The 15,832-nt window shown below is 37.7% G+C and overlaps 1 protein-coding gene across 10 annotated transcripts in view; it reads left to right on the top strand.

Moving 5' to 3' along the window:
- Positions 1–8,967, top strand: part of DENND1B (DENN domain containing 1B) — a 263,126-nt gene extending 254,159 nt beyond the window's left edge. For all 10 annotated transcript variants that reach the window (XM_082701929.1, XM_082701927.1, XM_082701928.1 and 7 more), the window contains 3 exons: positions 546–619; positions 1,590–1,806; positions 2,628–8,967. In XM_082701929.1, coding sequence (XP_082558055.1) covers positions 546–619; positions 1,590–1,806; positions 2,628–3,164 — 828 coding nt within the window. In that variant the 3' untranslated portion in view covers positions 3,165–8,967. The remainder of the gene's footprint in view (positions 1–545; positions 620–1,589; positions 1,807–2,627) is intronic.
- The last annotated feature ends 6,865 nt before the right edge of the window (positions 8,968–15,832 follow it).

Genomic DNA, 15,832 nt, shown 5'->3' with positions numbered 1-15,832 from the left:
AGCATTAACTTCACCTAAGAGCCTGTTAGAAATGCAGAAACTCTGGCCTCATCCTTAGAACCCAGTAGAGTCAGAGCTACATTTTTACCATGATCTCCAAGAGAGTTATATGTACGTTAAGTATCGAGAGGTACTGCCTTAAAATAATTGGGGAGACAGATAAAAGAAATAAGATTGGCAAATATTGATGATTATTAAAAGTAGGGAATAAGTGCATGGGGATGTGATTGATTATAAGTCAAGTATTTTTAAACCAGGGACTGGCAGACTAGAGCAGTGTGTGTGTGTGTGTGTGTGTGTGTGTGTGTTTTCAATCTAGTGATTTGATTTTAGTCTGTTGGTTTGAGCTGTAAATGTTGACATCAGTTGTCTGATTCCCTCCCCTTCTTAATCCACAGCTTGTCAAGTGATTGGTTAATATTAAAAAAATCCTGAATTCTTATTTCTTTTAAAAGTATTCCTTGTTGGATCAAATTATTCCTTTAGAATTCATGAAAAAGACTTATTTTAACTACTAATGCCAGTTTATGGTCAATTCTCTCTAGGCACGCCTAAAAAGACCCCTGAAGAGCCTTGACAGCGCTGTGTATGACGATGACTATGACGAGAGAGCGAGCAAGTAAGTCGTGATGGATTTTAGTGTCCTACTAAGTGTTGTGGCTGAAAAGCAGAAGTTTTAGGATTTTAGAAGATAATTCAAAGGATGTATAATCCTAGAGATTGGATTTTGCTCCCTTGCAATGTTCTTCAGCAAAAGGAACCAGTGCTCCTTGGAGTCTCAGGGGGAACGAATCTTGAGATGGGAAAGCAAGATAGACCTGAAATATCTTGTTCTTGGAAAGCGGTAAGGCCTACAGAAATATCTGCGATCATGTTAAAGGGGAAATAAAAGCCCACCTAAGTTAGGCTCCTACTCTTCTGCTAGTGAAGAGGGGCAGGTTAAATGGCAGAAACAGTAAGAAATGTCCATTAAACCAAGTTGGGGAAGGGGAGGGGTTTAAATCTGTGGTGATATCAGAAGAGGAAATTTTAATACAAAATTTTAAAAATTAATTTCACTATAAACTAAGGGAAATAATAATAGTAGACATTTAGGGTTTTTTTTTTTTAATAATTTAAACTTATATGGGGGTGACAAAAAGCACAGTCTTTTTTCTTCATTAAGTATATATTTGTCTACGTTAAGGAATATGCATTCTTCTCTAAAACAAGTGGATAAATAAAGGGAAAACCACATACAAATACTGAATGTGAACTCGGGCTATAGCAAAGTTTCCAAATGTTCCATCTACTATTCTAAGGCTAACGTCCCAAATCCCACAGAATTAGACTGTGTGAAAAGCACTGCTTCTACTTCCAGATTGATTAAGGTCCCATAGCTGTTTGTTTGTATTTTCATAGTGCACATACTCAAAAGTTCCCCTGTTTGAATTGGTTTACACACATCACTATAAAGAATTTGGCCTTGAGCCAATTCACCATTTTGTTGTGGTTCCACTAAAAAGCACTTTGGTTTCAAGACTGTCTCACTCATTGAATGTAACTGGATGGCTTGCGGGATGGCTAGCACATGCTTCATTTTCCCGCAGGTTGTCCTCTGAAGATGGAGAAGAAGCATCTGCTTATTTTTATGAAAGTGATGACTCCGTTGAAACAAGAGTAAAGACTCCTTACTCAGGCGAAATGGACCTCCTAGGAGAAATCTTAGATACACTGAGCACACACAGCTCAGACCAAGGAAAGCTAGCAGCAGCTAAGAGCTTGGATTTCTTCAGATCAATGGATGATATTGATTATAAACCTACGGTTAGTTGATTTTTTTCAACCTATAAAATTAAATGAAAACATTCTTACCCTTGGGTGTGAATTGCCTCATGTTATAATCTTAGTTGATCGAAGCACTTAACCTCTAACAAACAGGTGAGTAGTCAGATCTTCAAAAATATGAAATTTTAATTATTAAGACTTATTTCTGGTTTCAGAATTCCAGTATTTTCTCATTTATGTATCGAATTCTGGTGGTTATTGTCATTCATTGAAAATAATTTTTTTCAAGCCGTAATATTCTCTTAAGTCTAGTTTTAGACTAGGCTTTTCTGGGGAATTATTTAAATGTGAAGTGTTCCCACTTTTTTCCTGTATTTCCTGGATCTTCAAAAAATGTTTAAGAGAGGTCTCAACTCAAGTACTTTTTCATTATATTGCTTCAAAAATGAAAAGTATTTTAAACAAACTGATATGAATGTTTTAAAAACACTAGAGATGGAAGTATGAGTAATGGCCACTCTGTGGTGACTGTAAGTCAGTCCAGAACTTGGCATTGAGGTAGTTGGTCTATTTAGGGGTTGGGGGGAAGGGCAGTTGGCAAGTTCTTTTCATTTGCTCTTTCAGCTTTGTTGAAGTATAATTGACAAATAAAAAATTGTATATGTTTATATATTTTCTTGTTAATAGAGCCATTTGCAGGTGTTCAGAATTAACTGTCGATGCAGTATTTCCTCTGGGGGGATCTCCCAAGTTGCCAGCCTTGAAAGATATTAATATTTTATTTCAAAATGGAAAAAAAATGCTAATGTAACATTATAATCTCATTAAAATGTTTCTGAATGTGTTGTTTCTCCTTTCAGAATGCATCCAATGCACCTAGTGAGAATAACCTGGCCCTGCTTTGCAGTGGTTCTGGTGATCAAACCGAGTGGCATCTGGGACAAGACGACAGTGCCCTCCATGGCAAACACCTTCCTCCCTCTCCCCGGAAGCGGGTTTCCTCCAGCGGCTTAACAGATTCTCTGTTTATCCTGAAAGAGGAAAACAATGAAAAATACCTCAGTGCTGACAATGTGAGGGGGCCTGCGGTCATGGAAAAGGCAGCTTCTGCTTCAGGATGGACTCTCCAGCTAGCTTCGCCTGAAGTTTCTGAAAATGAAAAAGCTAAACCAGAAAAGAAAGAAACACTAAGCCAGATTTCAGACGATCTGCTTACACCCAGCCTTGGGCGACATTCATCTACTTTTGTTCCTTGGGAGAAAGAAGGGAAAGAAGCCAAAGAGACTTCAGGAGATACTGGACTGCTTCATGAAGTGGTGTCCTTATGTCACTTGACATCTGCCTTCCAGCAAGACTTAAACATTTCAGAAGAAAACGCAAGTGGAAACCAAACTTAAATCAATGATTAGGAGTCACTCGCTTGCATCCATGCTTCTGTGGAGACATTTTAGGATTCCTGGTAATCTCTGTAGTAAACAGAATTATTTGTAAGGATGACAATTCTTGGTACTGTCTAAACATTATTTTGCATTTGGAGCATACATTTTCTCCACTCATTCATCTCGTGAGTATACATGATCAATTGATTTTTAAATGTAACGCTGATTCTCCTACTGTGCTCTTAAATCAGGTACTAGTGTGTATGTTTCATGGAAGTATATGTCAAACATATGATTTCCCAGTATTTGGTGCTTAATGCCATTCATTTTATTTAAACTAATATGCATATATAACCCTTGCACATAATAAGTAGCTACTATACTAATCTGGTCGAGCATGAACTGATCAGGATATCAAAACTTATCAAAACTAGCCTGAAACTGCTGAAACTGTTGACCTACTAACTGCCTTAATCCTAAGCCTATATTTAGCATACTTTAATAACTTATGGAATTATCTGTAAATTTTGAAGGATAAGTTATAAGTGTTCTGCAGAGCAATAATGCCTTTTTCTATTCGTTGCATCAAGGACAAAATTCATTTTTCAAAGTTGAAAAGCTCTCTTGTGGACACTGCAGCCATGTTTTCCAAAATGTATAAAGGTACATATTGACCTTTCACTCAGTGAAATATATGAAGTGCTGAATTACAATGTGAAATTAATGACTTCTGTTTACAAATGAGACACTTTAAAATTTTTTCAGTCTCTCTGTATGCCTTTGCTGTCTAGGAACCCCGCCCCAGAAAGCCAAATGTAACGCGAACTGTCCTGATAAAGAAATGTTCCTGTCTTTTCTTTTTTTTTTTTCTTAAGTAGTAATGCAAAATGTTTCTTATCATCTCAAATTTACTTTTTTAAAATGATTGAACTTAATATCTTAAAAGTTTTAGATCTACAGAAAAATTAGACAGTGCAGAGAGTTCCCATTATGTCCCTCATACAGTTTCCCGTGATCAATATTTCTCATTGAGATGGTACATTTGCCACAATTTGTGCACCAATATTGATAGTCCATGCTTTATTCAGATTTCCTTGGTTTTTCCCTGATGTCTTTTTTCTATCCTAGAATCTAATTCTAGATACCACATTACATCGGGTTGTCATGTGTCTTTCGATTCCTCTTGGCTATGACATTTTCTCAGACTTTCCTTGTTTCTGATGACCTTGATAGGTTTAAAAAGGACTGATCTGCTGGTCGAATATATTATAGAGTGTCCCTGTTTTAGAATGGGTCTGCTCTTTTTCTCACAATTATACTGTGATTGTGGGTTTGCAGGAGGAAGATTACAGAAGTAAAGTGTCATTTTCATTATACCATAACCATGGTACATAATGTCAGCATGACTTGTGAGTGTTGATGTTGACTTTGATAACTGAGCTGAGGTGGTGTTTGTCAGGTTTTTCCACTATACTCTTTTCCCTGCCTTTGTGTGCCCGAGCCTTTGGAAGGAGATCACTGTGTATAGCCCACACCTAAGGAGTAGGGCTTTTTGCTTCCTTTCCCTTAGAGTAGAGTATCTACATAAAGCATTTGGAATTCTTCTACATAGGAAACTTGTCTCTTCTCCCTCAAATTCACTGCTGAACATTGAAATTCATGTCAGAAGGCATCACACATTGACTGCTTCAGGATAGGATAGATTGACGGGGAAAATGTCAGGGAAAAAAACCAGTGATGTTATGCTTCATTTGGTATTTGTATATTCACTATATATTCTGTACATCCCCAGTTGTCATTTTAGAAAAGGGTTTTGAGAAGCCATTCGAGAACCCCATCAGGACTGGTACCCCAAAATATTTCCTGGAAGAATTTAGTTTTCAGGTAAAAGATCCCAGAAGGTGATTTGTTAAAAAACATTGCTTAAAAATGTTTATCCAGGTCAGTCTTTAAATAATTTAAAGAAAATGACCAAGTTTTTTCTTTTCTAAGCTACATTCCAAAACCTAAACAGATATGTTTTATTGGGCACAATTATTCATTCATGTTTGTAAAGAGAAATCTTGTTTTCCTTATAAGGAGGGAGTCAGTATATACTAAGGAAAAAAGTGTTTAATCCTTATTTTATTAACACAAAAGTAAGACTCATGGTTCTTGTCAAACTTTGCTTTTATATACTCATTACCAAATTCCATTTCACTTTGCCGAAACATGTAATAAAAGCAGATTTATCAGAAGAGCTGTTTTAAATGAGAAGGAAAAAGGTCACCCTGGTTGTTAATCTGCTTGGCAAATATTTCTTCATAATTTAAAAAAAAAAGAAATCTTTTAATATGACTATTGGAATGAAACATGTTTTCCTTCAGAATTCATAGTCTGAAGAATGAGATAATTGTGAGTGTAGCATAGGTAAAATTTGCTTAATAAACATCATGGCCTCAGAAATGGAGGTTCTTCTATCATCTGGTCACCTCATGAGATGTTTGACTACATGAGGAAAATTAGCCACTCACAAGTGCATTTGCATCAAGGTATTTTGAACTGGATCTGTGCCTTATTTTAGCATGCAAAATCAGCTTTTCTATTCTGTTGAAAAACAAAAGCAAAAACAAAAGCTCTATATGTTCTTCTTGGAAAAAATCCAGAAGGCTACTATCTAAGAGACTACTACTCCAAAAGTATTAGTATTTCAAATCATTAATATTTTGAGTGTTCAATCTGCTCTTAAGCTAGACTTCCCAGTATTATGGTGGATATAGGGAGAATGAAGTGAAATTAAGGTGAATTCTGAAAAAAGTATTATTTTATTTTTTCCTATGTTCATATTTTCTATTATATCAAAATGAAATATTTGTAAACCCCTCTGCTGTTTGGATTTGTTTTTCAAAGAAGTTTTACCTGTTCTTCCAGAGTTGTATAAATGAGTAAGTCTTTGGCTTTCATGCATAGTCTTTTATGTGGCCTCTAAATGATTCTCCCTGAATCCCAGTCTAGGTTTTACCTTTTTTGTCCTTAAATATTGCATCCGGGATATTTTGGGGGGAGGGATAGAAAAGTCACGTGTGAATTTAGGAGCTATTGTTTTGTTAGATCTGTGTGTTGTTAAGTGGCAAATCTTGATGGTTTACCTACTTTAGCATATTTTAGGGAAGCACCAAAACATAGCAGGATGATTTTTCTATTAATAACTCATCGCACTTAGGAAATATTTATCGACTCTTTGTACTGGTCATATGCAAGGTACAGGAACTGGGGCTACAAGGAAATAAAATAATAACTTGGTCCCTGCTCTGAAGGGACCAATTAAAAGGAAAAGAAGTGACAAATCTCTGTTAATAATAATAATATATTTTGCTCAGAAGTTATTAGCCCAAGATTCTAACACCAAAATTAGAAAAAGTCCTTTAAAGCTGCTGAATCTGAAATATGCTCTAAGTGTAGAACCACGGTACCACTTCTAATTTCATTAACTTTCCTTATTATTTTAACAAAGTATAATAATGCTGCTATTGAAGATACCTACTTTTAAAGGACAGACTTTGAAGCTCTTAGAAACTAAGTGTCCTTGTTTCTCTAATTCTCTCTCTTCCCCACTCTGCTCAATCTTTTGACCAGGCAACACAGGGCTCTAGAATGGAATGATGCTCCTTCACAAGACTTAGGCCACTTCACTTACTTTAGGATTAACTGAGGGTGTAGGTGCATGTTGATGGAAACTAGTTTTTACTGTCTTTATCTTGATAATAGCATTCTCTAGAAACATCCGCCCCCCTGCTCCCCGCCCCCTGTCCCCACCTTTTCAATTAAAAGTGTATGTAACAGTGCTGTTGTTTGGATTCTGTACTAATATCCTTATAAGAGGATTCAGGAATGTTCATGAATTAGTTGTTTCTTAAATAACGTGAAGAGTCCTGATCAAGAGGAGAAAACTGTGAATATTCTCATAATCAGCAGTAGACCTTCCTTCTCATCTAGACAATCTGGATTTTCAGCAAAAAATTATTTTCATCAATAATTTTCTAGTGCAAATACCATTTTGTTTAGCATAAAAGACCCCGACTCTGGGTAGATATTTGTAAGTCAGAACACAAATTTCAGAAAGTGGAATGAATACCCAAATCTAATTCCCCAAAGCACTTCTTCATCTAAGGAAATAGCTTTCACAGATTCTGTGTGAGGACTCCCATCTTCCCTGTGTCGAGCCTGATACTTCGTGTCTGTTTCTTAAAGCTTACTTAAGAGGCAGAATTGTTTTGAGCAAACTGGTTATTAACATTTTTATTTGGTCATGATATAGCAAATCATGTGTATTTAGAAAGAAGCCTATTTAATTTTGAAAATAATAGGACTTTGTGCAATATTTTTCCTGCATAATTTAGTTCCTATAAATTTGCACATCTGCTTTTCTAGCAGATGCCTTAAGGTCATGTTTTTCAGTATTTGTGTAAAGCTGTATGTAGCAACGTTCTGTGTGATCTTAGAAAATTCTTTATATTGTTGGCAGGAGAAATGTTTTTGTTTATTTAAAATAATTATGGATATTGCATTATTGTATTATAACTAACTGCCTCAGCAACAGTAAATATGCAATAAGAAAATCCTGAACCTTTGGTTAGTGTTGACAATACTATTACTTTAAAAGAAATGTATATAGTGCAAAATGCTGATTCTACATGTGTACATTTAACAAACATTCAGTTCTGTACCACATAAATCTAAATGGCATTTGTATGGTGATGACCACATACATAGATTGTAATATCCTTTGTGATGACTCTTTGGTAAGATTTATAAAGGGCATTGCCAATACTTCTTGACTGTCTATAAATTAAGTTAATTTTTGTATAATGTACAGTTTGTTTAACCTTAGAGCTTCTATAGATTTCTACTTTTATTGTACTTGAATGAGGCAGAAAAGCACTGTGGAAAATCTGTAGCTCTCGATGCGATATGCAAACATACCAAAAATTAAACAAGGTACTGAGCAGCAGCAGTGTCAGCTGAAGGTTTCTATTCAGAAAGCTCTGTTTTCTTCAAAATGTACTTCAGTTAAGTAATTTAAAATACACAGTCTTTCATCTTAAAAAAGGTTGCATAGTCACAAATGATTACCTCTTTGATGTGAGAAACCTCTAGGTATCTTTTTGTCTCCATGTTATTTCACCTCCCAGATGAGAGCCTTAATGAGGTACCTTAACGAATCCGCCCTCTGGTCGGTTCTGTGATGTTTAGGACAGGACAGAACTGGAACTCTGTGCCTGTTAGTAAATGTAGCCCAAGTATCCCGTCACCATCCCTCGGGCAGTGCAACTTCCACGTGCTCATTTTGAAAACCATTCTGTGATCCTATACCAAAAACGAGATTGCTTCAGTCTGTCCTGGTGTAGTGCTTACAGCAGTGCCTAGAACAGCAAACAGGTATGAACCGCATGAAGTCTGCAACTGAATGTGCCATTAAGTCTTCTTTATATCAAAAGGTACGTGGGAGGTTGAAACAGAATTTTCCCAAAGCTTATTTCTTTTGCTTTAAATGAGTAACTGTTTAAGAGGACTAAAAGTCTTGAGCTTTTTGCCAGACATGGTGACAGATACCTGTTAAAAAAACCTATCCAGCATTGAGATTTGTTTCGCTGTTCTCGCATCCTGGAGGCTACAGTATAAATCATCTCGAAAGCTGACTACTATTGGGAGGACATTGTGCATCGAAGTATTGTTTGGGGAATTTTTTTGAAAAATATGCAAACATAAATCTTGGATGAACTCCATACTACCATAAAGTGCCCAACAATGCAGTTACGAAATAAAATTGGTCATAATGAAACTTTTGCGTGGTAGTGACTCTTCTTTGCTAATTAGCCAGTTCCAGGTCGGGTGCTATAGGACCCGGCTATTTTCCTCTCTGAACTCTGTAACTGCCACGGTATAAATCCCAGCCTGACTCTTCCTGCCAAGTCTGAGAGGTGTCTATTCTTTCCTGTATTGTCAGCTAACCTTATCAGGCTCTAAAATCATAGAATAGGTAAGTAGAATGTCACTAGATAGACCACAGCAGGGCTGTCCAAATTCAACAACTGTATTTATTGACTTTGATTTAAAAGTCAAGGACAAGGGCATCGGGTGGCTCATTGGGTTAGGCCTCTGTCTTTGGCTCAGGTCATGATCTCAAGGTCCTGGGATGGAGCCCCACATCGGGCTCTCTGCTCGGCAGGGAGCCTGCTTCCTTCTCTCCCTCTGCCTGCCTCCCTGCCTACTTGTGATCTCTGTCAAATAAATAAATAAAATCTTTAAAAAAATAAATACATAAATAAAAGTCAAGGACAGAGATGAAATGCAGTAAAGTATATGAATACTGTTCCAGAGACTAGAAGGGTGAACCTCTCACCCAAGAGCCATGACATTTCCACCAAGGGCAAATTCAAATTCTTTTTGAAGTGAGCACAAAGTTTCCCTCTGAGTACAGAATTTCAGGGAGTGATGCACTGAAGTTGTCTTGCTTCTACAGAAGAAGCAAAGGTCTGACAACAAGAAAAGAGACATTATTCTTGTAAGCCTCGGGTTTAGCTAACTTTTATTGACTTTAAAAAATAACCTTTTTATTTTTTTATTTTTTAAAATTTATTTATTTTTTTCAGCGTAACAGTATTCATTATTTTTGCACTACACCCAGTGCTCCATGCAATCCGTGCCCTCTCCTATACCCACCACCTGGTTCCCCCAACCTCCCTACCCCCCGCCCCTTCAAAACCCTCAGATTGTTTTTCAGAGTCCATAGTCTCTCAAGTTCACCTCCCCTTCCAATTTCCCTCAACTCACTTCTCCTCTCCATCTCCCCTTCTCCTCCATGCTATTTGTTATGCTTCACAAATAAGTGAAACCATATGATAATTGACTCTCTCTGCTTGACTTATTTCACTCAGCATAATCTCTTCCAGTCCCGTTCATGTTGCTACAAACGTTGGGTATTCGCCCTTTCTGATGGAGGCATAATACTCCATAGTGTATATGGACCACATCTTCCTTATCCATTTGTCCGTGGAAGGGCATCTTGGTTCTTTCCACAGTTAGGCGACTGTGGCCATTGCTGCTATGAGCATTGGGGTACAGATGGCCCTTCTTTTCACTACATCTGTATCTTTGGAAAATAACCTTTTTTAAAAAAATCAACATATAGTAGACATACAATGTTAAATTAGTTTCAGGTGTATATTGATTTTGATTTTTAACATTTTGCCTACCACCTTTACTGAGATTACTCTCAATGCTTATAGGTGTCTGTGTATGAGACAAATGGTCATATCTTAATTTTACAGATGCAGAAACAAAAAACAATTGGATTTTCCTTATGTATAAGTGAGAGAAAATATCCTCTTTGGAATATTATTATATAGTGAGTCTGAGAACTTTCTTGCCTAGAAGTAACAGAATGAGTTACAGGACATGAAAAACTTTGTACATATGTGAAATACAGTATGTGTAGCATAAAAATAAAATAGTGTACTGTGAAAGTTTCCAGGTGGTTTAAAACCTTCCCCCAAGTTCTGCTATTGTTTTAGGTCTGTTACTTAATTTCCCCGAAGCTTTAGATCCCTTTATTTAAAATAGAAGTATCTATTCTTAGAATGAATTATTACTGAGAACCTTTTGTCCACATGTTTGAATTCATGGCATTTTGGAGTATAATACCATATCATAAAGCTATACAAATCTTCTATTTATGTAATCCAGAGGCTCTTAACATAGCATTTTAATAGAACTACCTGTATGGCTTTAAAAGGGGGGAGGATGCCTGGACCATGCCCTTAGGAGTTTCTGGACTAGGGGCGCCTGCGTGGCACAGTCAGTTGGTGACCTACCCTTGGTTTCCGCTCAGCTCGTAATCTCAGGGTCGTGGGATCAGCCCTGCACTGGGCTCCAAGCTCAGCATGGAGTCTACCTAAATTTCTCTCTCCCTCTCCCTCTGCCGCTTCACCCTTCCATGGGGGCACTCTCTAAATAAATAAATAAATAAACCTTTAAAAAAAGATTTTTTTTTTTGGAGTAGGTACTATAATTAGTCCTTTGTAGGCATGAAGAAACTGAGGACTCCTTAAAGTCCCATACCAACAAATGACCAAGCTGGGAAATGCACCTGACACTTATCCAGCCTGACAGTCTGGCTTCTGCCTCCATGCTGTATGTGTGAAAAATGCAGGACAGAAATGAAACGGCTTGCCTAATGTGCATTCTCTATATGATCTTCTTTTCTATCAACTCTCTCCTTTATTAGACAAGCCTGTTTTGTTTTGTTTTGTTTTGTTTTGTTTTGACAAAATGGACTATGCAAGGTTTTAATGTTGAGTACAGAATTTCCTGATATTTTTTGGTGAGATTGGGCTAATATACAGATTCTTCCTTTTCTCTTTTTCTTTTGATCCTGTCATAGTCTCCAGCTTAGCTAATTCAATCTCAACTAAACTTTGCTGTATGTACACATGTTCTCTGTGGTATCTTTTCCCTTTCAGTTTTATGTGCTGTTTTTGGAGAGCAGGTCGGGGAACCCCGCTTTGATTTTACACAGTGAGTAAGAGAATGCTTTGTGGGATCGAGGAAGCTATTCAGGGCATCCGAACCTCCTCTAAAATCTTCACAGATGTCATCTATGATTTTTAAATTTTTCTTCTGGTCAAGAACGGGCATTGGAGGCAAACTTCTTACTCTTCAGTGTTGTTTTTTTACTTTAGAATGAAACTTACTTGAAATATGACCATTTCACGTTCATGGTGTTTTGTTTTTTGGTTTTATTTTTTTTTCAGTGTTCCAAAATTCATTGTTTATGCACCACACCCAGTGCTCCATGCAATACGTGCCCTCCCTAATACCCATCATCAGTCTCACCCAACCCCCCAGCCCCCTCACCTCCAAAACCCTCAGATGGTGTTTTGTACTAACACCATTTAAGTAAAGCTTTCATCTTAAAGCATGTGTTGAGAATGGACACATTCCTTTTTATAACTCCAGTTTTTAATTTGAGGTCTCACTTTGGGGTATCAGAATACACTTAACAGTATTCATTTAGTGTTTATTCAGTTTTTCCCCAAATTTAAACTTATTTTTAAAGTAAGAGTTAAGCTTTCAGAGATTTGGTAAGTGTCCGAATTGGATACAACCCATTAGGCAAAAATCCCGATTTGTAAGACAGATGGTAGGAGGAAATGCTCTGTTTTATATTATAGGCTCCGTATAGAAGGGACATGCTTTTTGACAAACTGTTAGAAAATCACTTGAATTTCTAAAGAAATAACAATTGAGAGACACTTGAAATTAGTCTTATAAAAATTTCCTGCTAGAAAAACTAAAGCAGTTCTTTCTCATCAAAATTATATTTAAAACACAGAGGATCAGATACATGATAGCAAAGTAACGTTCTGTATCATCATCAAGGAATGCTATTTGGGGGGATTATTGCAGAGTATTAATATTCATGTTTCACTTGCAATTGTAAGTTGAACTAAAAGTCTCTGGACATCTTGATTTCAAGATTTTAGGAGGATTTTCAAATTGCTCCACTAACACTCTTGGATTATAGGCTGTGGGTTAGTCCAGGTTAACGGTGTTAAAAGTAGAGACCATTACATATTTTAAGGTTTAAACTAAATAATATGCATAAGCAGCAGACACTGGATTTGTTCCAGTGATTTCTCTGTACATATTTGTTTAATGATTTTGAAAACGTTAGCATAGCCAGGAAGAATTTAGAGGTCATTTAAAACGTACCCGTATTTAAATTATTTGATAGACTCCTCATCAGCTTTGAACTTTGGCTCGTGGGAAAGCAGGTCATGATCTCATGTTGGTATCATGGCCACATTGAATGACACACTCAGCACTGTGGAAATTTCAGCATAATTAGCTGCATCTTTTTTTGTGATTTGTCTTGGGTGCCCTTGCTTGCCAGCTAAACTTTTTTTTTTTTACCTTTCTCATCCTATCACATTTAAATGTCACCAGACCAGTGTTTATATAGTTGGCTTCTCCCTTTCCTCTTTTCTATCCATTACCACCTCCCTCCACACAGGATCATTTCTTTTGGAGCACTCTTGGTTTGTTTGTTTGGTTGGTTTGTTTTGGTCTAGGACGGTAAGACTATCTCCCTTCGGAATAAGTGACTCCTTGCAGAAATTTCTGTGTGTTCTGTGGAATCTTTCCTACCACCACCGTTTCTCTTCCCAGGTAAGATTTCAGATAATGTTTGATCTCAATTAATTATGTTGTACTTAGCACCAAATGCAAGACATTTGGTGATTTTTTTTTTTTCTCATTAAATGAGTAAACCGAATAATTCTGCTATTTAGAATGAATGTGACGGAAGTATTACATATGTACTGGTCTTAAAATGAGATGGGTATGTTCTAGATATGTTTGAGTAATTCAAAGTACATGCATTTGGATAACCCTCTGTGGGTTGGGAAGTGCTGAGAGCCTTAGAGGTCTGGGCAACTGTGAAACTGTCCATCTACAAAAGAACAAGTTGGAAAGTTGAGACAGGGGCAGGAGACCCTTCAGAGAGATCAGACCCCTGTATTTAATTAACTTCAGGGATCCAACACCTAGAAGAGGAGAGATGCAAGATGTAGAGAAATACCCAGGAGTCGCCAGCTGGCTCCGTTACTTCCTTTTCTTACAGGTGGAAGAGGTGGCAGATGATTAGGGGTGGACTTTAAAGCCGAACAAGGTAAGTGTACTGAACAAGGTAAGTGAGATCATGTTTCCTTCCGTAGGCCACAAAGGGTGCTCTATCACAAGACATTATTCACTGGGACACAACACTGTTGGGAGATGTAAGGACCTATTTTATATTTTTATATTTTAGCCAGAGGCTTCCATTGAGGTTAAACAATAGTCTTGTTGTTTAACCCTTAAACTGTCCCTGCTTCCCCTTCCCCCAGGGGACTTACTTAAAAACAAGTCTGGGGAAACCAGCCCCAGGTAACAAAGCGCAGATACAAGGGTGGGTCAGGCCAGGTGGAGACATCCGATCAGTGGGGGGGTTGCATACTGTCTCCCTGGTTACCAAGAAGTATGGGCCCTGCCCTTTTGGGGAGGCTTTTTGGTGCCAAATTCTAATCAAGGTGTAATGGACTGGTTCAAATGTCTACTAGGGTAAATTGTAACTCAATTGGTCACCTAGCATCACTGTGGAGTTTCCTGTGTGTGTTACAATCTCATTGGCCACCTGTGTGTGGCCAGGCCCGACCGCATGGCCTTTGCCCTTAAAAGCTAGTCTGTGAAACAGAAAAGGGTCACCCTCTCTTGTAAGAGGTACGTCCCGAGCGTTAGGTTAGATTCTTGATGCTTGGCGTGAAATAAAGCTTTGCTTGACATTCGCTTTATATCTGTCTCGCTCCTTTAATCGTGGACCCATTATTTGGGGCATAACAGGAGAAAAATAGCTAAATCTGCCTATGGCAGTTTACACTAACATGACTGGCTCTCAGTAGACAGATTTTCAGCATCCACATATCGATCCAGGGCACCTATCAGAGTGATGTGTGCGTATCTGCCTTGCAGAATCCTGGGGTTACAAGGCTCTTATCTTTGTGTCCTGAGATCCCCCCACACTTAGGAGCAGGTGGAGAGATTTGTTCAAACTCTTCAAGGGACTTAGTGCCTCGGAAGGACGGCGTGGAACAGAGGACTCTGAAGAAAGTGCGTGGGACAACTCCTCCTAATGAACTTGAGGAAACTAAAAAGTTCTGGAAAGCACCAAGTGTCTCAGGAGCTCTGTCACCCTGCCAACTCAACGTTGGATTGGGTCAAGGGAACAAGGCTTCTTTGTGCAGCCAGTGCTGGCCCAGGCTGATAGGAGGTTTACTAAAATGCTTTCAGTAGATCAAAACAATACTCATGTAAGTTAGTGAACTCCATTAAATCTAAATAAATGTAATTTTATCACATGGGTGTGTTTTGCCAGTTTTTTTCAAGAGAGAGATTCTGGACTTAATTTGTATTTCATTTCAAATAATTTAGGCTGGCCTCTATCAATATTGTATTTTACTTCCTAATTACAAACAATGTTTCCTTCATTCTTTTTTCCCCCTTTGACAAGGCCTCTCATTCTACCAAAGCAAGAGTATTCTACCAAATGTTAAATGAAACAACAAACTGGAGTGATTCTGGCCATTAGCTGTTTCCCACGAATCATCCATAATTAGTAGATTGTTCTTCCTCCTCTTTGGTTTGAGACACTTAAGTACTATTACTACAGAGTCAATATTCGAACTAAATTATTACTTGGCCGTGGAGGGATGTTGGATTGGAATCCATGTACTATTCTGATCACCAGTTAAGAGGACCTCCTGGCTTCCCTCTGCCTACAGGAAAATGAAATATCAGTGCACTGGAAAAATAACAAAGTCTCTTAGGAAACTTGAGCCTGGGTTCCTGTGGGGACGTCTGTATTCTGGACCTCAGATAATTTTAGGATCTCCGTAACAGAGACCATAGAAGAGTAAGACTTAACTGATTTTTTCTATATGACAAAATGTTTTCAAATTAAACCTACTCTTGGTGATACTGTGTAGTTTATCTTTTTACAAAATTAAACGTTCCTAAATTATTCAAATGGAGAGCAGTTTTCTTCCTGCCCTCCTCCCTCCCTCTTTCTCTTTCTCTCTCTTCCTTTCTTCCTCGCTCCTTCCCCTGCTCTT

Source organism: Mustela nivalis (genome assembly GCF_964662115.1).
Source record: "Mustela nivalis genome assembly, chromosome: 16".
NCBI lineage: Eukaryota > Metazoa > Chordata > Mammalia > Carnivora > Mustelidae > Mustela > Mustela nivalis.
Note: the sequence above shows the minus strand (reverse complement) of the source record. Positions and strands in the feature narration are given on the sequence as shown.